Source organism: Haliotis rubra, unplaced genomic scaffold (assembly GCF_003918875.1).
Source record: "Haliotis rubra isolate DU_JTF1 unplaced genomic scaffold, ASM391887v1 Scf342, whole genome shotgun sequence".
Lineage (NCBI taxonomy): Eukaryota > Metazoa > Mollusca > Gastropoda > Lepetellida > Haliotidae > Haliotis > Haliotis rubra.
In genome coordinates, this window is record NW_025767016.1 from 161,859 (window position 1) to 184,779 (window position 22,921).

General features: G+C 41.2%; 3 protein-coding genes across 5 annotated transcripts; all 3 read right to left on the reverse strand.

The window, feature by feature from the left end:
* Positions 1–463: 463 nt before the first annotated feature.
* On the reverse strand, positions 464–8,571 carry LOC124284691. Its single transcript, XM_046720792.1, has 3 exons — positions 8,458–8,571; positions 3,207–3,348; positions 464–1,678 (listed from the first exon to the last, which is right to left on the reverse strand). The coding sequence occupies exons 2-3, from the start codon at positions 3,322–3,324 to the stop codon at positions 846–848; spliced, it is 951 nt and encodes a 316-aa protein (XP_046576748.1). The 5' UTR covers positions 3,325–3,348; positions 8,458–8,571; the 3' UTR covers positions 464–845.
* Positions 8,572–11,428: 2,857 nt separating this feature from the next.
* LOC124284694 lies at positions 11,429–19,934 on the reverse strand. The gene is made up of 4 exons (XM_046720796.1): positions 19,657–19,934; positions 19,116–19,272; positions 17,977–18,664; positions 11,429–11,986 (listed from the first exon to the last, which is right to left on the reverse strand). The coding sequence occupies exons 2-4, from the start codon at positions 19,237–19,239 to the stop codon at positions 11,845–11,847; spliced, it is 954 nt and encodes a 317-aa protein (XP_046576752.1). The 5' UTR covers positions 19,240–19,272; positions 19,657–19,934; the 3' UTR covers positions 11,429–11,844.
* LOC124284692 lies at positions 12,492–15,918 on the reverse strand. 3 transcript variants are annotated; one of them, XM_046720793.1, is made up of 3 exons: positions 15,820–15,918; positions 14,343–14,505; positions 12,492–13,548 (listed from the first exon to the last, which is right to left on the reverse strand). In XM_046720793.1, the coding sequence occupies exons 2-3, from the start codon at positions 14,464–14,466 to the stop codon at positions 12,719–12,721; spliced, it is 954 nt and encodes a 317-aa protein (XP_046576749.1). In that variant the 5' UTR covers positions 14,467–14,505; positions 15,820–15,918; the 3' UTR covers positions 12,492–12,718. The 3 variants fall into 3 exon arrangements, with proteins under 3 accessions (XP_046576749.1, XP_046576750.1, XP_046576751.1); XM_046720794.1 differs by having other exon boundaries at positions 14,343–15,116; positions 15,820–15,912; XM_046720795.1 differs by lacking the exon at positions 15,820–15,918 and adding an exon at positions 15,277–15,797 and having other exon boundaries at positions 14,343–15,116.
* Positions 19,935–22,921: the final 2,987 nt, after the last annotated feature.

A 22,921-nucleotide genomic window follows, 5' to 3' on the forward strand; every position in this document is an offset into this window, starting at 1 on the left:
TATTATACAACAACCCATATCAATACGTCCTTTATTGTAGAAAAGACACTAAACTCCCCAATTTCATGTGCACACTTTTACACGGCCATTGCTGATTGCGGGTCACCTTGTTATGTAGAGCTGGCCGTCACACAAGGGTAGCAAATGCATTGTATAACCAGAACATTTGGCATTCAGTTTTTACACTTGAATAACAGCATCTGAACATGATGTCATTTGGGAGATCACTTTGTTACCTGACACGGTAAAAAGTAAGATGTTTTCCTTCTGCTTTCGGGATTTAGTGCAAATAAGAGGCAAGAGAAGGTTATGCGATTTTGTAACAACCCACTGAACCTAAGTTTGGATTGTCTTTGGTATGAATTGGCTCACAACATTACTGATGGTTACTGCATCTTAACAGAACACCTGTGGAGTCTTTGACCGGACCAGTCTGGTTGTAACACAAAACACTTGTAAAACATTTGCAAAAATACGCACTTTATTTCTGTCAAATGAAACGTTACATAGTTACAATAAAATGGATATGTCAGAACAAGACATAATACAGGCTGGTTGAATGAACATATTACACAGTGAAATATTTTTTTGAAGTATCCACAGAGTATAAGGTAAATCGGAAACAGCAGTGATTTCCTCCGAATGGTGAGCAAAAGATGTAATTGTGGTGTATAAAGAAACCAAACAATATAACGGCAAGAGTTAAAAACCCAAGGGTGGCATCCTTGTATGATCACAACTGACAAAACATACCACGTTCCCGTAATGCACATAATTGTTAGAATGAATAATGCCCGTTTAGGGGTGATGTGATGTATAAAGAATTGTCATCAGATCTGGTGATGTTACGCTGTTCCTCCGTCCTGCTTTGATTCCGTCGTTGGAACGAACACTTTCTGTCTCTGTGCGCCCCGGAAGTGACGCCACAGCATCACGACCACCTTCACCACTAAACACAACGCCGCCATAGCCAGTAGTACAGCTGTGAAGATGGAATTCCTCTTCGCAGGATTCCAGTTCTTAGTGATACTTCCGGAAAGGGCGATAACCACGACGATGTACTCGCTAAAAATATACCTCGTATGTCTGTCCAGTATTGTCAAGTCTGAGATAAAGAAGACAAGAAGTTCAAAGGTCAGGATGCCTAATGCAATGGTGCTTGAAGTACTCTGATCAAACTTGGGATGGTCGCCGTAAGTCAGCGCAGTGGCAACGTTGAGGAGAGTAGCGATGGTGCACCAGGCCCCGTAAAACGCCAGTCCGTTTTGGACAAGTGCTCGGATGAGCCATATCTCCTTTTTTCGATCTTGTTTGATGAGTGTCTCGGTGTGTTCAGCAAGTGCTTTGCATGAGAGACCGATGAGTGTATATATAGAAATAGCGGTGAGTGCCAGGAACACAAAAGCTGCCCACACGAGCTCCCAGCACCATAGAAAGGTCCAGGAAATGACAATAAACCAGTTGAGGATGGAGACACTGAAGAAGGTCGCTGTGAGGAGGGCGGGACTATTGTAGACGTACCCATCGGGGGCACGGCGGCAGATGTTGATGTGGGCGTAGATGGTCCAGATGGCCTGCCATACGTAGATGGCACCCCAGATGCTGAAGGTGGAACCAGAGGGTGTGATCTCGAGTGCAAATTTGTCCGAGATATTTCCAATCGTATTGGGGTAGAGTTCTGAAATATACAGTGAGAGCAGGAAGTCAGTTTTCTGATTTAATGTTGACCACTCATTCTGTTACAACAATGCATTTAATAAACAGCTTATGTAGCATTGGAGTGAGTGAGTGAGTTAAAATCTTCACACCGGCAATATTTCAGCCATATAATGACGAGAACAAAGTTAGTATGTATGATAAATATAAACATTAGCAACGTACCACAGAATTCAAGTCTTAATACTAATCACTGCCAAATCTAAAAATGCAACTCGATAGGACATATATTACCATGAAAACACGGGCTATGGTCCACCAAAAAACAAAGCTAGGCCCCCTTACTGCGGTTCATGGGGACTTACGATACTTCAGCTTCCTGCATGAATCCCCAGCGGATTTAAACCATCTCTTCAGCAACTGGTAGTTGTAAACAATGCTAGCCAGAATTAAAACAATACAATTGAAGCAATAAAATTCCGGTTGTCTGCAGTGTACTATAATACCATTATGCAATCATCAGGGGAGTAATCCTTTTACCATACTTCAACTCCATGAAATAGCAATATACTATAATATAATAATAGTTTTTGATTATATCAACCTCATTTAAAACACATCCATTCAAAAACTACTGATCAATCCTATCTGTTTTAAAACTCTGAAATTAAATGAGAGTTGATTGTGTTAAAGAGATCCTTTAAATTTGAAACTTTGTAATAAATATCCCTTGTGAGAGAAAATTCTGCACGCTCAAGCAAAACATGGTTGACCGTGATTGTCTCATGACAAGGGATAAAAAATGGAGGATCTTCCCCTTTCAATAAATATTCATTTGCATATCTGCTGTGGCCAATACGACATCGTCGTAATATGGCCTCATCAAATCTGGACTGACAGCCCAAGTATGCAGCATTGGAAACGTCCTCCTACACTCTTTGTGACATGGTCTGGACAATAAGATCCAACTTATTACTACTGTTTATTAGCCTGTGGTGTGCAAGAGGTGTAACATTTTAATTGGCTGTGTGGAGTAGCACACCTGTGCCGTACCAGGATTTTCTGTTTGGTTGGATTCCGAGACACCGATCCATGGGTTAACATGTATAGCAGTATACAGGCGCGATGGGTTTTGATACAAGGTTGGGTGTAACTTCCGACTTCCCTTTCGCATGAAGCGGACACGTTTATATAATGGATATGATAAGTACATACTGTTCGAATTCAACGGTACAAGTATATGTATAGTGATACGGACGAGTAGGAAGAAATGGTATACATGTATACCCTTAAACCTCCTATTAAAGGTATGGTGACGACAGAGAACTCCCACGATAAGTAATTTCAAACGCACATGCTTTATACAAACTGTTAATATCTGTTGGATGTTGCAAGTTCGATACTACTGGAGTCATGACAAACAGTAAATAGAGTTGTATGTTGTAAGTTGCAGGTGATAGATAGATAGAGGTGGACAGACAGCCGCTCTGTTTGAACCACATACAATCTTGCCATGTTGTGAAATGAAAATAAATATGTGACCAACGCACTTGTCTCGATACCCAGAAACTCTCTGGTGTTGCCCAGTAGACTGAGGAACTGGTTGGCGATGAACGCCACCAGGTTGCCTACCACCAAGGCAATGAGGAAAGGCGAGTGTCCGGCCATACTGGTCAGTGCTGGAGGGGGCAGCTGCAACAGAAGCATACATATCAAGAAGGTTGCCTTGCAGGGACTCTATCCGTAAAAGACGGGATTTGTCCCCTTATTTAGGTACTTAATATGCGCAACAAAGGTTCAAACTGAGAACAACGATCTGTGTACAGAGGCAACCGATACTCTGTTATGGGGACGTCGTAAGTACATCTGGACGTTATAGCTAAAACCAAAGTGTATATCTACCATTCATCTAAACATGAACAAGAGTCCCAGAAGACTAGTGTTATCTTTTGATTCTACAACATCGCTCATCTACCAAGCGTTTCAGACTTTCTTGTGTTTCCATTTTGTCAGGTTTTCGAAGTATAAGTATGATTGGGCCGGTGAAGCCGGGAACATTCTTGAAAGCAATTTACGATCCATCTGTTATATGGCAATTAGACTGTAGATGATCCACCTGATGTATGACAACTAGATCCACCTGATGTATGACAACTAGACTGTAGACGATCAACCTGATGTATGACAACTAGACTGTAGACGATCCACCTGATGTATGACAACTAGACTGTAGACGATCAACCTGATGTATGACAACTAGACTGTAGACGATCCACCTGATGTATGACAACTAGACTGTAGACGATCCACCTGATGTATGACAACTAGACTGTAGACGATCCACCTGATGTATGACAACTAGACTGTAGACGATCAACCTGATGTATGACAACTAGACTGTAGACGATCCACCTGATGTATGACAACTAGACTGTAGACGATCCACCTGATGTACCTGATGTATGACAACTAGACTGTAGACGATCAACCTGATGTATGACAACTAGACTGTAGACGATCCACCTGATGTATGACAACTAGACTGTAGACGATGTGATGTATGACAACTAGACTGTAGACGTTCACCTGATGTATGACAACTAGACTGTAAACGATCCACCTGATGTATGACAACTAGACTGTAGACGATCACCTGATGTATGACAACTAGACTGTAGACGATCCACCTGATGTATGACAACTAGACTGTAGACAGTCGATCCACCTGATGTATGACAACTAGACTGTAGACGATCCACCTGATGTATGACAACTAGACTGTAGACGATCCACCTGATGTATGACAACTAGACTGTAGACGATCCACCTGTTGTATGACAACTAGACTGTAGACGATCCACCTGGTGTATGACAACTAAACTGTAGACTGTAGACGATCCACCTGATGTATGACAACTAGACTGTAGACGATCCACCTGATGTATGACAACTAGACTGTAGACGATCCACCTGATGTATGACAACTAGACTGTAGACGATCCACCTGATGTATGACAACTAGACTGTAGACGATCCACCTGATGTATGACAACTAGACTGTAGACGATCCACCTGATGTATGACAACTAGATCCACCTGATGTACTGACTGTAGAAGATCAACCTGATGTATGACAACTAGACTGTAGACGATCCAACCTGATGTATGACAACTAGACTGTAGACGATCCACCTGATGTATGACAACTAGACTGTAGACGATCCACCTGATGTATGACAACTAGACTGTAGACGATCCACCTGATGTATGACAACTAGACTGTAGACGATCCACCTGATGTATGACAACTAGACTGTAGACGATCCACCTGATGTATGACAACTAGACTGTAGACGATCCACCTGATGTATGACAACTAGACTGTAGACGATCCACCTGATGTATGACAACTAGACTGTAGACGATCCATCTGATGTATGACAACTAGACTGTAGACGTTCCACCTGATGTATGACAACTAGACTGTAGACGATCCACCTGGTGTATGACAACTAAACTGTAGACACAAACATTCAAACAATGGAAGATCCACCTGATGTATGACAACTAGACTGTAGACGGTCCACCTGATGTATGACAACTAGACTGTAGACGATCCACCTGATGTATGACAACTAGACTGTAGACGATCCACCTGATGTATGACAACTAGACTGTAGACGTTCACCTGGTGTATGACAACTAGACTGTAGGCAGATCCACCTGATGTATGACAACTAGATCCACCTGATGTATGACAACTAGACTGTAGACGATCAACCTGATGTATGACAACTAGACTGTAGACGATCCACCTGATGTATGACAACTAGACTGTAGACGATCAACCTGATGTATGACAACTAGACTGTAGACGATCCACCTGATGTATGACAACTAGACTGTAGACGATCCACCTGATGTATGACAACTAGACTGTAGACGTTCACCTGATGTATGACAACTAGACTGTAGACGATCCACCTGATGTATGACAACTAGACTGTAGACGATCCACCTGATGTATGACAACTAGACTGTAGACGATCCACCTGATGTATGACAACTAGACTGTAGACGATCCATCTGATGTATGCCAACTAGACTGTAGACGATCCACCTGTTGTATGACAACTAGACTGTAGACGATCCACCTGGTGTATGACAACTAGACTGTAGACACAAACATTCAAACAATGGAAGATCCACCTGATGTATGACAACTAGACTGTAGACGATCCACCTGATGTATGACAACTAGACTGTAGACGATCCACCTGATGTATGACAACTAGACTGTAGACGATCCACCTGATGTATGACAACTAGACTGTAGACGATCCACCTGATGTATGACAACTAGACTGTAGACGATCCATCTGATGTATGCCAACTAGACTGTAGACGATCCACCTGATGTATGACAATTAGAGTGGAGACGATCCACCTGATGTATGACAACTAGACTGTAGACGATCCACCTGTTGTATGACAACTAGACTGTAGACGATCCACCTGGTGTATGACAACTAAACTGTAGACACAAACATTCAAACAATGGAAGATCCACCTGATGTATGACAACTAGACTGTAGACGATCCACCTGATGTATGACAACTAGACTGTAGACGATCAACCTGATGTATGACAACTAGACTGTAGACGATCCACCTGATGTATGACAACTAGACTGTAGACGTTCACCTGGTGTATGACAACTAGACTGTAGACGATCCACCTGATGTATGACAACTAGACTGTAGACGATCCACCTGATGTATGACAACTAGACTGTAGACGATCCACCTGATGTATGACAACTAGACTGTAGACGATCAACCTGATGTATGACAACTAGACTGTAGACGATCCACCTGATGTATGACAACTAGACTGTGGACGTTCACCTGATGTATGACAACTAGACTGTAGACGATCCACCTGATGTATGACAACTAGACTGTAGACGTTCCACCTGATGTATGACAACTAGACTGTAGACGATCCACCTGGTGTATGACAACTAGACTGTAGACGATCCACCTGATGTATGACAACTAGACTGTAGACGATCCACCTGATGTATGACAACTAGACTGTAGACGATCCATCTGATGTATGCCAACTAGACTGTAGACGATCCACCTGTTGTATGACATCTAGACTGTAGACGATCCACCTGGTGTATGACAACTAAACTGTAGACACAAACATTCAAACAATGGAAGATCCACCTGATGTATGACAACTAGACTGTAGACGATCCACCTGATGTATGACAACTAGACTGTAGACGATCCACCTGATGTATGACAACTAGACTGTAGACGATCCACCTGATGTATGACAACTAGACTGTAGACGATCCACCTGATGTATGACAACTAGACTGTAGACGATCCATCTGATGTATACCAACTAGACTGTAGACGATCCACCTGATGTATGACAACTAGACTGTAGACGATCCACCTGATGTATGACAACTAGACTGTAGACGATCCACCTGATGTATGACAACTAGAGTGGAGACGATCCACCTGATGTATGACAACTAGACTGTAGACGTTCACCTGATGTATGACAACTATACTGTAGACGATCTGTAGACGATCCACCTGATGTATGACAATTAGAGTGGAGACGATCCACCTGATGTATGACAACTAGACTGTAGACGATCCACCTGATGTATGACAACTAGACTGTAGACGATCCACCTGATGTATGACAACTAGACTGTAGACGATCCACCTGATGTATGACAACTAAACTGTAGACGATCCACCTGGTGTATGACAACTAGACTGTAGACGATCCACCTGATGTATGACAACTAGACTGTAGACGATCCACCTGATGTATGACAACTAGACTGTAGACGATCCACCTGATGTATGACAACTAGACTGTAGACGATCCACCTGATGTATGACAACTAGACTGTAGACGATCCACCTGATGTATGACAACTAGACTGTAGACGATCCACCTGATGTATGACAACTAGACTGTAGACGATCCACCTGATGTGTATGACAACTAGACTGTAGACGATCCACCTGATGTATGACAACTAGACTGTAGACGATCCACCTGATGTATGACAACTAGACTGTAGACGATCCACCTGATGTATGATGTACAACTAGACTGTAGACGATCCACCTGATGTATGACAACTAGACTGTAGACGATCCACCTGGTGTATGACAACTAGACTGTAGACGATCCACCTGGTGTATGACAACTAGACTGTAGACGATCCACCTGATGTATGACAACTAGACTGTAGACGATCCACCTGGTGTATGACAACTAGACTGTAGACACAAACATTCAAACAATGGAAGATCCACCTGATGTATGACAACTAGACGATAAACATGAACACTCAAACAAGGGGAGGGTCACACAGCGCCGGCCCAAACCTCGGTGTACCCTAGCTGTCTTGTTCTACTACATCTGTCACCAGGCAACGAATACGGGATCGATGTGGCCCTTACAGAAGCAGATTCGTCTCGACATTCACAGCTAAAATTCAAAGATATTTAATCGATATTACTAAAACCAAAGTGTATATCTACCATTCATCTAAACCTGAACAAGAGTCCCAGAAGACTAGTGTTATGTTTTGATTCTACAACATCGCTCATCTACCAAGCGTTTCTGACGATGAATAGCCAGCAATTACGTTGAACAGGAGTTATCACAGATTAGTTCAATTAGCTTAAATTCTGACACATTACTAGTTCCATTAGTTTAAATGATAAAATATACAGACATTTCTGTTTACTTACGGCAGAATGCTGTTTAGCTCTTCAACGTGTCCACCGAGTACCTCTCTCCCTTCTTATACAACAAAGCGCTCGGGTGTTGTGGCACACAGCCAATAACGTGGATGAAAACGTGAGAAATATACGGGCTAGCCTGGAATGAATCCACTTAATCCATCGGCAAACCAGTACTGAAACAGTGTACTGAAGGGAGGTAACTACAGTAGTTGTGAATTCATTCAAGCGCATCAAGCGCATCAAGCGCAAGGGCAAATTGAGGCATTCCGACAGTGTGCGAATGGGTTTTCGCTCGCACCTCACCTTTGCACTTTCGTAACGAAACATGATGGCGCTCTGGTCCGAGGTACGAAATTGTGAATAAGGAGCACGGGCGAGCGTATGGCAAGCCGTTTTCACATGTATTAAGACATAAAAAAGGATATCTTTAATTGTTTTATAGAAAATATTATCTGTATTCTTTTCAAAGATATCAATAATGATGTCTGTAAATAATTGAAGATATATTTAATTATTTTCTCATTTCTGATATCCAAACTAGAATTACTGATATCTTAAAATGTTATTGAGATATCAAGAACATGGTTCTTAATATCTATAAATGTGTTTCAGATATCAATAAAACAATTCCATAATGTATATAAAATTGATTGAAGATATCTTCAATTCAGTCCAAGAATGTATGCATATCCACAAACGCAGTACATATATCTTTCATTCAAGTCTGGCCGTTACTAATATCTAAAATCAACTTAAAGGTATCAGTAATAATTTTGAAGATATCTATAATACAAATAGCAGGAAAGAACGGCAAAGACATCTCAATTCAAGATATCTTTAATTCACTTTAAGATATCTCCGATTCAGTTTAAGATATCTGCAATTCAATTCAAGATAACTTTACAACAATTCAAGATGTCAGTAATTTCGCAATACATAGTATATATCGTCGATGTCTTTAATTTATTTCAAGATATTTCCAATTCAATTCAAGATAGCATCAATTCTTTTCAATAAATCATTAATATGCTACATCATATCCTTAATTCATTTCGCGATGTCATGAATTTTGCAATGAATGTTGCAGATTTCTATAATCCTCTTTCGAGATATTTGTAATTCATTTCAAGATATTCTTAAAACAACTTAACATATTAGTATGTCTTAAGAAATGTGAAAACGGTTTGCTATACGCGTGCAATCCCCATAGCAACATTCCTTGTCCGTGAATGTTTATATGGAAGAAGATTGTATTTGAAAATGTGGACCTCTGTAACATTTTGACACACCCTCCCTTTCTTTTGCGTTGTGATATTTTTTTTTTGCTGTGTCACTGTTTTTCTCTTCATGACCCTGACTTAACATCTTTCCGCGCCCTCCTGAAGTAAATGAGCAGCCCTGTTTGGCCTCCACAGTCGGTTGAACTCGTAAATAAACGTTAAACATCTTTACCTAACAGAACACGTGTGATCATGGATCTTGCACAACCGGTTCTAACCAGTTACTCATATATGGGTCTGTTACATATGTTGATCACGTTTCCACACACGAGTAAACACATGGCCTGAACGATGTGAGAATTATACAAGGGAGGCTACTGCTGAAAGTATGTATTGTCGATGGGGTCAATGCAAAGTGGAGCATTGCAATGAGCGTACTACCGAAATGCTTCCAAATGACTAAATGTACATAGCCGAAACACTCAGTTCCCGTTATAACGCGACTTGTTAGCGTGAATAGAGAGACATATCAGATTAGTTACTTGTAAAGTACCAGTTTCATTTACTCCCATAGTGTTTACACAGCTATAGTTCTCACGTGAAAGTGTCACTGAAAGTGTTTTCATTTTTACCCTAAGATTTGTTTACTAATATCAGTTTGAGACTACTTTAAGTGTATATTGCAACAGGACACTAGATGTATAAAGAGCTCAAGTGGAAACTGACTGTATTGCATGTGATGATCGTTAAAGCCGTACCTTGAAATATGCCAGCCTCTTGGCGCCGGTCCCTACATACTCCAGCCTGGGTTAGATAATCCAGATACTGACTATAATCTTAATCCCCATTGTTCTAAGGATTAGTACGGTCCACTGATTTTCATCCCTAAACAGACCTGCAGGCAAAAAGAGAACACCCCGTTTTCTTTGTGACCTGAGGCCAAGCGTGACTTTATGGACACCTACTTTTTGTTATGACTGGATGAGCATCTTTGACTCAATCAATCAATCTTTATTCTGTACTTAAAAGGCCACAGGCCTACAACACATTTATATACACAATATTTACAACTGAGCAGCAGAAAAGCATATGTCAAATATTTACAGATTACAAATTTAAAGCAGATTTTCTATGTATAAATGCAAAATAGATATGCATCTTCGACTCACACACCCCTCCCTCCAGTGAACGCAACCCAACTTTCAATACAGTCTGCGAGTCCGTTCAAGAGGCATGATAAGTTATGTGTGTGAAATTCATAGTTTGATCAAATACGTGAATCTAAATACTGATTCGCTGTTGCAAGTCTAAAACTCACTCTCCGGATATATATAAGTTCAATTAAAACAAATATTGACTTTTAAATTTATTTTGTGTGTAGACTCACTTCACTTATGGCTTGAGCAGTGCATCAAGGGCTGATCGAAAGAGAAACTACTGCGGTTCAGGGGCTGTGAGACGGACTAAGCTGCTGCTACGTGTCTCTAAGGAGATGAGATGAAGAAGCGCTTAAGATCAGTGCACATATATACTTTGTCTATGCGAGCGCGCGTGTGTGATTACATGTATCATGTACAAATACGACATTTGGAATCCGGCTAGACAAAAATAACTTTCTATGATTTCAATGTAAGTATACAGCCATCAGCCTCCTAGATTTCGTTCACCTGATAAAGGAGTGAAAATATTCCTAGAACTGATGTTGACATCCATTAATTTTCACTTCTAAATGTCATTAAAATGTCATGACGTACTGCTGTATTAATATTTTTATTACACAAGTTATGAACATATCCAAAGAATGCATAATGAATTGACTAATGATGCGAGTCGATTCTGTCAACAGTAACTAAGGATGGAACCAGCATCCCGGTTGTTCGGAATACGTTCGCGTCATGTATCACAGTGCATAAGGAGTGAGTGAGTTCAGTTTTACGCAGCTTTCAGCGATATTCTAGCAATATCACGGCTGGTGACACCAGAAATGGGCTTCACACATTGTACCCATGTGGGGATTCAAACCGGGTCTTCGGCGTGGCGAGCCAACGCTTTCTCCACTAGGCTACACCAACGCCCTTGTGCATAAAGAACTTTACGCACACATAGCTTCACATTTATATTAACACATTCTCTACTGTAGACTGTTCTAACGGCCGGAGCCAGCATCCCTCTGTCACAGTCTAATACTCTGCTTCTCAGTGGTGGTCGGAAGTTCATCTCTGTTTCTGTCCGAGTCCCGACAATGTCGCCAAAACATGAGAACCATCTTGGTGATAAAGCATAAGATCGACACTCCCAATAGAACCGCTGTGAAAATAGAGTTTGTCTTTCCCTGCGTCTTGCTATTGTACTGGATTGTTTTGAGAGTGACAACAATTATGCCGTGTGGATGTGAAGTGAAACTTCCGATGTAGAATTCACTAATTAATAACATTATACAGGTTCAGTCAATTAAAGCATATTTTACAGATAAATAATAAAAAAATAAAATATAATGATAAGGAGTCCTGAGACTTTCTTCATTTTCAGAAACTGTGGAAATCTAGACTTGCCACACATTCTAGACTTGCATGGGCTACCTTGGGTATATAGTGCACCCTGGTTATGATGTCCCTGGTAATAATGTCACCCTGGATATAATGCCACGTATTCTCCTGGACAACCTGTGGCATTATAACCAGGGTATACTGTATTTATTTCCGAGTCTGTACAACAGACTACATGTTAACCTTTCACGTTTGGACAGTGCAGAACTTGAGTTGATGTATTGCTGGTCCTTTGACAGCTATATCCTTCTCAATGATGTAATCATAAAAGAAATTCTAACAAATGTAAACATTTTATTTATATCTTTTTACAAAATAATGTGTATATTTCAAAGACTAAACATGTACCCTTTACCCATGTACGAAACATGGTAATCACATTGCTTGGGACGTGTCACCAGCACGTAACACTGTACATAAAGAACGTTACACGCACAAAAGTGCATATTGACATATTGTCATCACTATAAATAGTTCGTTCAGCTGGAACCAGCATCTATTTTACATTCTAATGCTTTGCTTCTCGGTGATGGTCGGAAGTATAATTTTGTTTCTGTCCGAGTCCCGACAATGTCGCCAAAACATGAGAACCATCTTGGTGATAAAGCATAAGATCGACACTCCCAATAAAACCGCTGTGAAAATAGAGTTGGTCTTTCCCGGGTTCCAGTTCTTGACCATACTTCCGGAGAGTGCGACGATGACAACGATATAGGGACTAAACGTATAGCGTGAGTATTTGTCCATAATTGTCCAGTCAGAGAGAGCGAAGACTGTCAGCTCAAGGGACAGGATGCTGAGAGAGATGGTGGAGGAAGTACTCTGGTCAAATTGTGGATGGGAGGTGTAAGTAAGAGCCATTGCAAGGTTGAGGAGTGTGGCAATAGTGCACCATGCACCATAGAAGGCAAGACCATTCTGCACCAGCATGCGCACCAACCAGATGTCCACTTTACGTCCTTGTTTCACCAGAGTGTCGTGGTGTTGTGCCAGTGCCCTGTAGGAGAGTCCTATGCAGATGTAGATGGTGATGAAGACGATGGCGAGGAACACGAAGGCCACCCACACGTGGCCCCATCCCCACACGAAGGTCCAGGTGATGACGCACATCCAGTTGAGGATGGAGACACCAAAAAAGGTCGCAGTGAGGAGGGTGGGGCTGTTGTAGACGTAGCCATCGGGGGTACGTCGACAGATGTTGACGACAGCGTAGATGGCCCAGACAGCCTGCCATATGTAGATGGCGCCCCAGAGGCTGAAGGTGGCTGAAGAGGGCGTGATCTCGAGGTACCGTTGATCCGAGGCATCTTCCATTGATTGGCCGAAAATATCTGAAAGTTACAGTCACTGAGTTATTTTATGTGTCTTTATCTTCCAACAATATACATGTACTTTCAGCCTTCTACATAATGTGAAAACACGTTCGCCATTTCCTGGGTCTGTTTATAGCAATGGGGGTTTTAACAGAAGGAAGATATAGAACAGATACAGAATTATGTGTCCAGAAAATACTGTAAAATCTCAACTACACCTGTTGTTATTTCCCACTGCTTAGTCACATTATGAGGAAACCATCGATGTGAAGCGAGGTATTTATTCTATCTGTACCACTGAGAGGTTAAGGACCACAATCTTGAGTCCTGCACGTTATTTAAGTCTGTCATGAACTTACATCGGATGGTCCTTAACGTATTTTATGTGGTCTATGTCATAGGTGTAATGCCATCTGGCCAAGGGGGTTTGATACAAAGGTAGTTACAACCCTACAAGTGTCGTGTTAAACGACATTGATGACATTAATCAAGCATGTTATCTTGCTGATTCACAGCTTCAGCTGTCATAACCATGAACCCATGAAGATCCGGGTTAGAATTGACCTTCCGTAACCCATGCTTGTCGTACAAGAGGCGACTAACTGGATCGGGTGGTCAGGCTCGCTGACTTGGTTGACACATGTCATCGGTTCCCAATTGCGCAGATCGATGCTCATCCTGTTGATCACTGGGTTGTCTGGTTCAGACTGGATTATGTTCAGTCCGCCGCCATTTAGCTGGAATATTGCTGAGTGCGTCGTAAAACTAAACTAACTCACTCACTCACTCACTCCAAAGAATGAGGTACTTACTTATATCAATGCCCAACACCTCTCTGACTTGGGCCATATTCAGCGCACCAAATAGCTGATTGATGATGAAGAACACAAAGTTGCCAATGGCGAGAGCCATAAGCAGAGGGGAGTGGAACGCCATCTTGTTTCAGCTAATCAGCGGTAAGCCAGACAACTTGAGCTGTTGAACAAAAAGACACTTTTATGAACACATGTAGCAGTGTTATTGTGATTGTCATTTGAATCAATGAGGTTATAGTTGTATCGCCATTAGATTTACCTGTACAGCAGCACTGAGACTGGGGATATGAGCCTGTCACGAAGCATTGCGCCAATGTAATGATTGAGCCGTGCCATGTGCCAGCCAAGTGTTACGTTCAGAGTCATGATGTCATATTCAGAAACCCGTTCCTTATGGCTGTATACAGTTTTGTTTCAGCGTTTCAGTAAGTTTTATCATTGTGCCAATATCAGTTTGTGCCGGAAACTGATAGAAGCCGTTTAGTATTGTACGTCTATTACTTGTTTCTAGAACGTATAAATGACCAAAACAAAAGCACGACAAATTAAAAAAAACCCAACTATACGTCGAGGCATAGCCAGTTTAATTTCTTCATGTTTTCACACGACACTGGCGATTTCTCCGGGAAAAAGGGATCACTCTGGGATATGGTATGCAGAGTGGTTGAACGTATCGCCACTTGACTGACGTGTATGACCATCAGTATTGTTTATGTGTTTCTCATCTCATCCTCGACAAGCAATAGAACGAGCGGACGAAAAAACGACAACCTGAACACATTAAAAATGTTTCTCATCGATTTCGTAAGTTATTTCAACGAATTGCTATGGTTTTGATCTCATGGTAATTATCTGTAAAACATTATAATGTAAATCAAGTCGCTTTGGAAACAATGCTTTTAAGATTTAGATAAAGAAAGATCAGGCTGACCCAGCATTTTATGAATGTGCACGGTAGTTTTCAGCACATCAGGGCATACGATTCCACAGCGTCTGGGAAAACCGAGATGAGAAAGCTGTTTGTATTTGACGTTGGTATTGGAATTCAGGGATGGTGGGAAATAGGAAACAGAAAAATTACGTACAGTCTAACACTGGATCACTACTGTACTGGGATCACCTGACTGTACAGATGAGACACAGGTACACCTGACTGTACAGATGAGACACAGGTACACCTGACTGTACAGATGACACACAGGTACATCTGACTGTACAGATACGGCACAGATACACCCGACAGTACACGGAGAAGCCAGATACACTTATCCAATATAAGCTTATAGGGAACTTGCTACTGTTTGTCCTGACGTAGTCGTAATTATAACAGTCTTTATTTTACATTAAACACGGTTATATTTGAAACATTTTGACATCAACATATTGGGAACGTAAAACAAACAATCAGTATCGAAGTTTTGTTCACTATAATTTTTCACCATTACACACTGGCCAAACATGTCGCTGAACTTACCTTACGCGTCTACCGTGTGGACTCGTTGTGGAAACGTCTCGAGACAACTAAGCGTAACCGCTGTTGCCTTCCTATAAATATCGGGTAAATCATGCGACAACTCGTTTGTAATGAAACATTCTCCACATGGTGAAACACGTGACGCACATATATAACAACACGTGTCTTGAAAACACTCCCCACAGAAGGCAGGCTTGTCGTTATACAAAGGGACATAACTGCTGTAGAAGCTTGAATCAACGGCGATCCAATGAGAGGGTAAATAAACCTGCCGCCTTCGCAGAGGTCCGTGAAGCGGAACATCGCCTAAATCAGTATATGTTTCGTATGGAGAGTTTCTAAAACTGGATTAATCGACATTGTAAATTTTGACACACCAAAATGGATAACAGTTTTAGAAAGACGATATATTCCACAATATGCCACAAAGCTGTATTTATGTTATAAAGGGTCTGATGTGTTTATAAAATATGAACTCACACCACACACATGTTCCTGTTGCGCTTCTAATTACGTACTTCAGTAAATGTGTGATATTGAGTAAGGTTTTCTTCGTAGCTCCTCCTGCAATGCATCTTCTTATAAGAACTGTTATGTTTGTATTATCAAGATGCGCAATGTCACAGTCTCGAAACTAAGATATTCTGAGCTAGGAATCCACATCAGTATTTCACGTTGCTACTGTACCCCTGTAGGTGTTCATCCTACCGCCATTATTGCAATGTAGCACCGCATGGTACAATTGTTGCTTTGTGCATAGCGTTTAAGGAAATATTGTTTTTAGTTTTAAGGAGATTTCGAATTTAAAGACCTATGATAATTGTGAAGTTCTTGACACATGTCATCGAATACCAATTGCGTAGATCGATGATCATGCTGTTGATCACTGGATTGTCTTGTTCAGACTCAATTATTAACAGACCGCTGTCATAATGTTGAAATATTGCTGAGTGCGGCGTTTAACAACAAACAAACAAACAAACAAAGTTGTCGGGTGCTGACTGAGCCACAGTGCTGTTCATGTTTTATGCGATATTGTCAACTTATGATGGTATTATTTGAAAATCGAACACAAGAATAAACTGTAAGGTTTCGTTTCCTTCGGTCTTCAGTTTTAATATAATGTAGATTTCGCATTATACATTTATATGACTTGTCAAACACAGTAACAACGCATTCTGTTTAATAGCATACCCTGCGTCTTGCTATTGTATTGGATTGTTTTGAGAGTGACAACAATTATGCCGTGTGGATGTGAAGTGGAACTTCCGATGTAGAATTCACTAATTAATAACATTATACAGGTTCAGTCAATTAAAGCATTGACGGCTCCCGCTACTCTGAGTTTGGTGTGACGGATCTTCCTGTAACTGTGGTCACCGTGTTAACTAGACCAACAACTAGTCTCTGAAATGAACATATTTTACAGATAAAACAGCTCATAATCAAAAAAATAAAATATAATGATAAGGAGTCCTGAGACTTTCTTCATTTTCAGAAACTGTGGAAACCTAGACTTGCCACACATTCTAGACTTGCATGGGCTACTTGGGTATATAGTGCACCCTGGTTATGATGTCCCTGGTTATAATGTCACCCTGGATATAATGCCACGTATTCTCCTGGACAAACTGTGGCATTATAACCAGGGTATACTGTATTTATTTCCGAGTCTGTACAACAGACTACATGTTAACCTTTCACGTTTGGCCAGTGCAGAACTTGAGTTGATGTATTGCTGGTCCTTTGACAGCTATATCCTTCTCAATGATGTAATCATAAAAGTAATTCTAACAAATGTAAACATTTTATTTATATCTTTTTACAAAATAATGTGTATATTTCAAAGACTAAACATGTACCCTTTACCCATGTACGAAACATGGTAATCACATTGCTTGGGACGTGTCACCAGCACGTAACACTGTACATAAAGAACGTTACACGCACAAAAGTGCATATTGACATATTGTCATCACTATAAATAGTTCGTTCAGCTGGAACCAGCATCTATTTTACATTCTAATGCTTTGCTTCTCGGTGATGGTCGGAAGTATAATTTTGTTTCTGTCCGAGTCCCGACAATGTCGCCAAAACATGAGAACCATCTTGGTGATAAAGCATAAGATCGACACTCCCAATAAAACCGCTGTGAAAATAGAGTTGGTCTTTCCCGGGTTCCAGTTCTTGACAATACTTCCGGAGAGTGCGACGATGACAACGATATAGGGACTAAACGTATAGCGTGAGTATTTGTCCATAATTGTCCAGTCAGAGAGAGCGAAGACTGTCAGCTCAAGGGACAGGATGCTGAGAGAGATGGTGGAGGAAGTACTCTGGTCAAATTGTGGATGGGAGGTGTAAGTAAGAGCCATTGCAAGGTTGAGGAGTGTGGCAATAGTGCACCATGCACCATAGAAGGCAAGACCATTCTGCACCAGCATGCGCACCAACCAGATGTCCACTTTACGTCCTTGTTTCACCAGAGTGTCGTGGTGTTGTGCCAGTGCCCTGTAGGAGAGTCCTATGCAGATGTAGATGGTGATGAAGACGATGGCGAGGAACACGAAGGCCACCCACACGTGGCCCCATCCCCACACGAAGGTCCAGGTGATGACGCACATCCAGTTGAGGATGGAGACACCAAAAAAGGTCGCAGTGAGGAGGGTGGGGCTGTTGTAGACGTAGCCATCGGGGGTACGTCGACAGATGTTGACGAGGGCGTAGATGGCCCAGACAGCCTGCCATATGTAGATGGCGCCCCAGATACTGAAGGTGGCTGAAGAGGGCGTGATCTCGATGTACCGTTGATCCGAGGCATCGCCCACAGACTGGCCGAAAATATCTGAAAGTAGCAGGAAAGTTAACATCATGCATGTGGGAAAATATATTGTAATTTATCTTGTGGATAGACTAAATAATTTTGAAATTCAGGTTCGGCTTCTTTGTCTATAATATACTCATTGTAAAGTGCAAAAAGATTCCACAATATTATGCCAATAATTCATTTTAACAGACTTGACAATATTCTTCATCTGTCAAAATATGTGTATTTGATTCACAATTAGAACCCAATTTCAATGTTATAGGATACCATGATGCATGTGCAATGTAAGATAACTATATAATACGCACGCGTGGAACATGGGACATATGGCCTTGTAAACAATAAACTGGGCTTGACTGACTGAATGGAAAATGACTTTTTGGATGAAATATACGTCGCTGAGTCAGCACAGCCAATTCATTGTCGACTGATACACACTGGTGCATTCCTTCAATCATATGACACTTACTAGTATCAATGCCCAGCATTTTTCTGAATTCCTCCATGTTCAATGCACCCATTATCTGATTGATGATGAAGAACGTCAAGTTGCCTGTGGCGAGGACGATGAGTAGTGGGGAGTGGGACGCCATCTTGAGTCAGGGACGTCTTAATCTCGATGTTTTCTGAAATTTAAATATCACGCATTACTTCCGTTTGCTATTAAGCGAACTATACTCATGAGGACAAATACCGTAACATATTGTGAACACTGGGTGTGCAACTAGTGTACTCGACTGAATAATTGCCATAACGGTTTATATTCACATCAAGGTGTATTCTGAGTGATTGACTCAGATATTGATTAATGACAAGATATATCACACCCACAGACAGACCGACAGACAGGCCGACATACAGGCAGACGTAGACAAACCAGAGACCATAAATAATCTTTGGACAAACATGAACACAATTCAATATTAATCCCCAATACACTGGTAAAAACTAAAACAGTATTGAAAGGAACCTAGGTTATTTGATAAGCTACATGTCAGAAATAACCTCACCTTATGTATCAGAGCCTCCAGCAGCAAGGTCTCCAGACAACAGATGCGCTGCGGCAGTTTCCGACTTATAAAGCTGCTGGTTACACAAGCGGGTTCTGCTCGTTATCAAACACTCTCCGCGTGGTGGGAAACGTGACTAAAAACTAAACACACCCGTGTAAGCAAACCCATACCGTCACGTGTGGGGACGTTTGGTGGGTGTACGAAGGGACATAATTGCTGTGTGCTCAGGAACACAACACAAAAGCCCCAGGGAAAGCCAGACCTGTTGTTGAACGACCAGTGTGACCTGAGCGTGGCCGACGTATAGCAGGTTCCCACTCCAGGCCACTGGCTGCGCCATTCACTGGGGTGTAGTCAGTGGAGTAAAACGCCACCAGCCAAACAGGGTCAACTGGTATTGCATGGGGCAATCTTGTATCAGGTCTGCTACATTCAGTAAAAATTCATGGACACATTCACATGATTTGTTGACCATGTACATGATCCATATTCATTAACGCAAGTCAGGGTTGCTAAGGCGAAAACGTATTGCCGTCATTAGTAGTTAATATTTGGTAAGGGATATGTACATAATTATATATACGTTTTACCCTGAGTTACCTACCCTCTGGGGTTTTCTCGACCTCAGTTTTCATCTCTTGATTATTCTTTTCATAATCTCTCGGCACTATTTTTATATGAATACACAATACGATTTAGAAAGTGGTCAAATGTAACACATGGGTTTTGGAATAACACTTTCTCAGTAAAGTACATATTTTAGTACTTTCATTGGGTTGAGTCCCATCCGGGATTCGAACCCACACCCTTACAGACAGGCACCTAATTGCCAGCAAAGTCAGCAGTCTAACCCTGATGGTGTGGCTTCGAAAACGTGTAATCCCAAATATACTGAACAACATTAGAAACGCACCACACTAAAATGCACCGACGATAATCAGATATCATGGGTACTTTTCAATAAGACGGGGTTTATTTCGTATGCCATGGGTGGTGCGTTTCTAATGTTGTTCAGTATATACCATGTGTTACAGTATTTGTACTAGTCTCTTGGCATCACTAATTTCCTTACCTTGTTGACAATGTAATATGTTTCCGAATATCAATACACAACAGAAATATTGTTTTTTTTATAGAGAACGTATGAATCTATGACAGTGTATGACGTTCAAAGACCAAGTTAACAAGACATCAATGCTAAACATTTTCTTTGCATGTACTTCATTAATGGCTATATTGTACGACAGCATCATGTCGCCAACAACAACATGCTCTATCGAAACAATTGTCCCTATCAGGAACCATGTTGATATAATGTAAACCATCTCCTGTGTCTATTTGATGCAGCCAGCAAACATTCGGTGTATACCCTCTTATCATAAACCCCCTCCGGACAGGACCCTTAATTACCAACGCTATCTATAAATATTAGTTAACACCTCCTTTCGTCGGTCGATCTTACCTATGCTGATGTGTGTTGGTCAATGAGCTTGCACCACATGGCGAACTATCTACTTCAATAAAACCTGATTGACATGGTCAATCAGGAAGATCGGCTCAGATCACCGACAGAAGCGGACGAAGAGTGCAGCCGTGAAGGTCAAGGTAGCCGTCTCACCTACAGCAACGTCTGAGTGTAAGTGAACACCGGGAACATTGACCACGTGATGCTAGTCTGACTCACAGTCTCCGAGCCGAGACGCATTATTTTCCCTTCTGCTTAGCCCTTATTGCAGTGATAAAGCCCTTAATGAGTAAGTCTAGATTTCCCCAGTTTCTGAATCTCCCATCTCACTGGGGCTCCTGTTCAAATTTTAAGGGAATTGTTTGTTTCCATCAAAATGATACATATTGAGAGACTAAGCGTTGGTCTAACTTTGTCCCGTTGTACCTCTGAACACTTTCCGCAACATGGTTGCTGTCGTCATAAACCTTTCACCTTTTGTTTTCCGTCATTATCAGCAACAATAGAAACTATGTTCATCCATTCATGTTCCAACAATATAGCGTGGGAGAAAATCGCATATGTGGCTGGAGCATATACATAGTTGTGTAACAGTGATAGAACGTCGTCAGTGTACAATATACATAGTTGTGTAACAGTGATAGAATGTCGTCAGTGTACAATATACATAGTTGTGTAACAGTGATAGAACGTCGTCAGTGTACAATATACATAGTTGTGTAACAGTGATAGAACGTCGTCAGTGTACAATATACATAGTTGTGTAACAGTATAGAACGTCGTCAGTTGTTGTAACAGTGATAGAACGTCGTCAGTGTACAATATACATAGTTGTGTAACAGTGATAGAACGTCGTCAGTGTACAATATACATAGTTGTGTAACAGTGATAGAACGTCGTCAGTGTACAATATACCTAGTTGTGTAACAGTGATAGAACGTCGTCAGTGTACAATATACATAGTTGTGTAACAGTAATAGAACGTCGTCAGTGTACAATATACATAGTTGTGTAACAGTAATAGAACAGTCGTCAGTGTCGTCAGTGTACAATATATACATAGTTGTGTAACAGTGTATTAGTAATAGAACGTCGTCAGTGTACAATATACATAGTTGTGTAACGGTGATAGAACGTCGTCAGTGTGTACAATTAATGAAGAACGTATACAATATACCATGAGTTGTGTAACGGTGATAGAACGTCGTCAGTGTACAATATACATAGTTGTGTAACAGTAATAGAACGTCGTTAGTGTACAATATACATAGTTGTGTAACAGTGATATGAACGTCGTCAGAACGTCGTAGAACAGTCGTCAGTACAATATACATAGTTGTGTAACAGTGATAGAACGTCGTCAACAATATACGTTAGAACGTCGTCAGTGTACAATATACCTAGTTGTGTAACAGTGATAGAACGTCGTCAGTGTACAATATACAGTGGTTACAATATATATGAAACAGTAATTGTGTAACAGTGATAGAACGTCGTCAGTGTACAATATACCTATAGTTCGTTAACAGTAATAGAACGTCGTCAGTGTACAATATACCTGGTTGTGTAACGGTGATAGAACGTCGTCAGTGTACAATATACATAGTTGTGTAACAGTGATGGAACGTCGTCAGTACCTAGTTGTGTAACAATAAGCGCACAATTCACAACGTGCTGTGAAGTAATAGAACGTCGTCAGTGTACAACAAGCATAGGAACAGGTAGAACGTCGTCAGTGTCAAACGGCTATAGGAACGTCGTCAGTGTACAATATACCCTCCGAAAATCGTCAGTGTA

Bases quoted from the DNA above. Each gene is read 5' to 3' on its own strand.
- LOC124284691 (XM_046720792.1), bottom strand. From the start codon at position 3,324: ATGGCCGGACACTCGCCTTTCCTCATTGCCTTGGTGGTAGGCAACCTG. The intron at 1,679-3,206 runs GTGCGTTGGTCA...TGTATATTTCAG, and splicing joins GTTTCTGGGTATCGAGACAA to AACTCTACCCCAATACGATT.
- LOC124284692 (XM_046720793.1), bottom strand. From the start codon at position 14,466: ATGGCGTTCCACTCCCCTCTGCTTATGGCTCTCGCCATTGGCAACTTT. The intron at 13,549-14,342 runs GTAAGTACCTCA...TGTAACTTTCAG, and splicing joins GGTGTTGGGCATTGATATAA to ATATTTTCGGCCAATCAATG.
- LOC124284694 (XM_046720796.1), bottom strand. From the start codon at position 19,239: ATGGCGTCCCACTCCCCACTACTCATCGTCCTCGCCACAGGCAACTTG. The intron at 18,665-19,115 runs GTAAGTGTCATA...TGCTACTTTCAG, and splicing joins AATGCTGGGCATTGATACTA to ATATTTTCGGCCAGTCTGTG. The intron at 11,987-17,976 runs TTTCACAGCGGT...GACAAACTCTAT, and splicing joins CCGGGAAAGACCAACTCTAT to TTTCACAGCGGTTCTATTGG.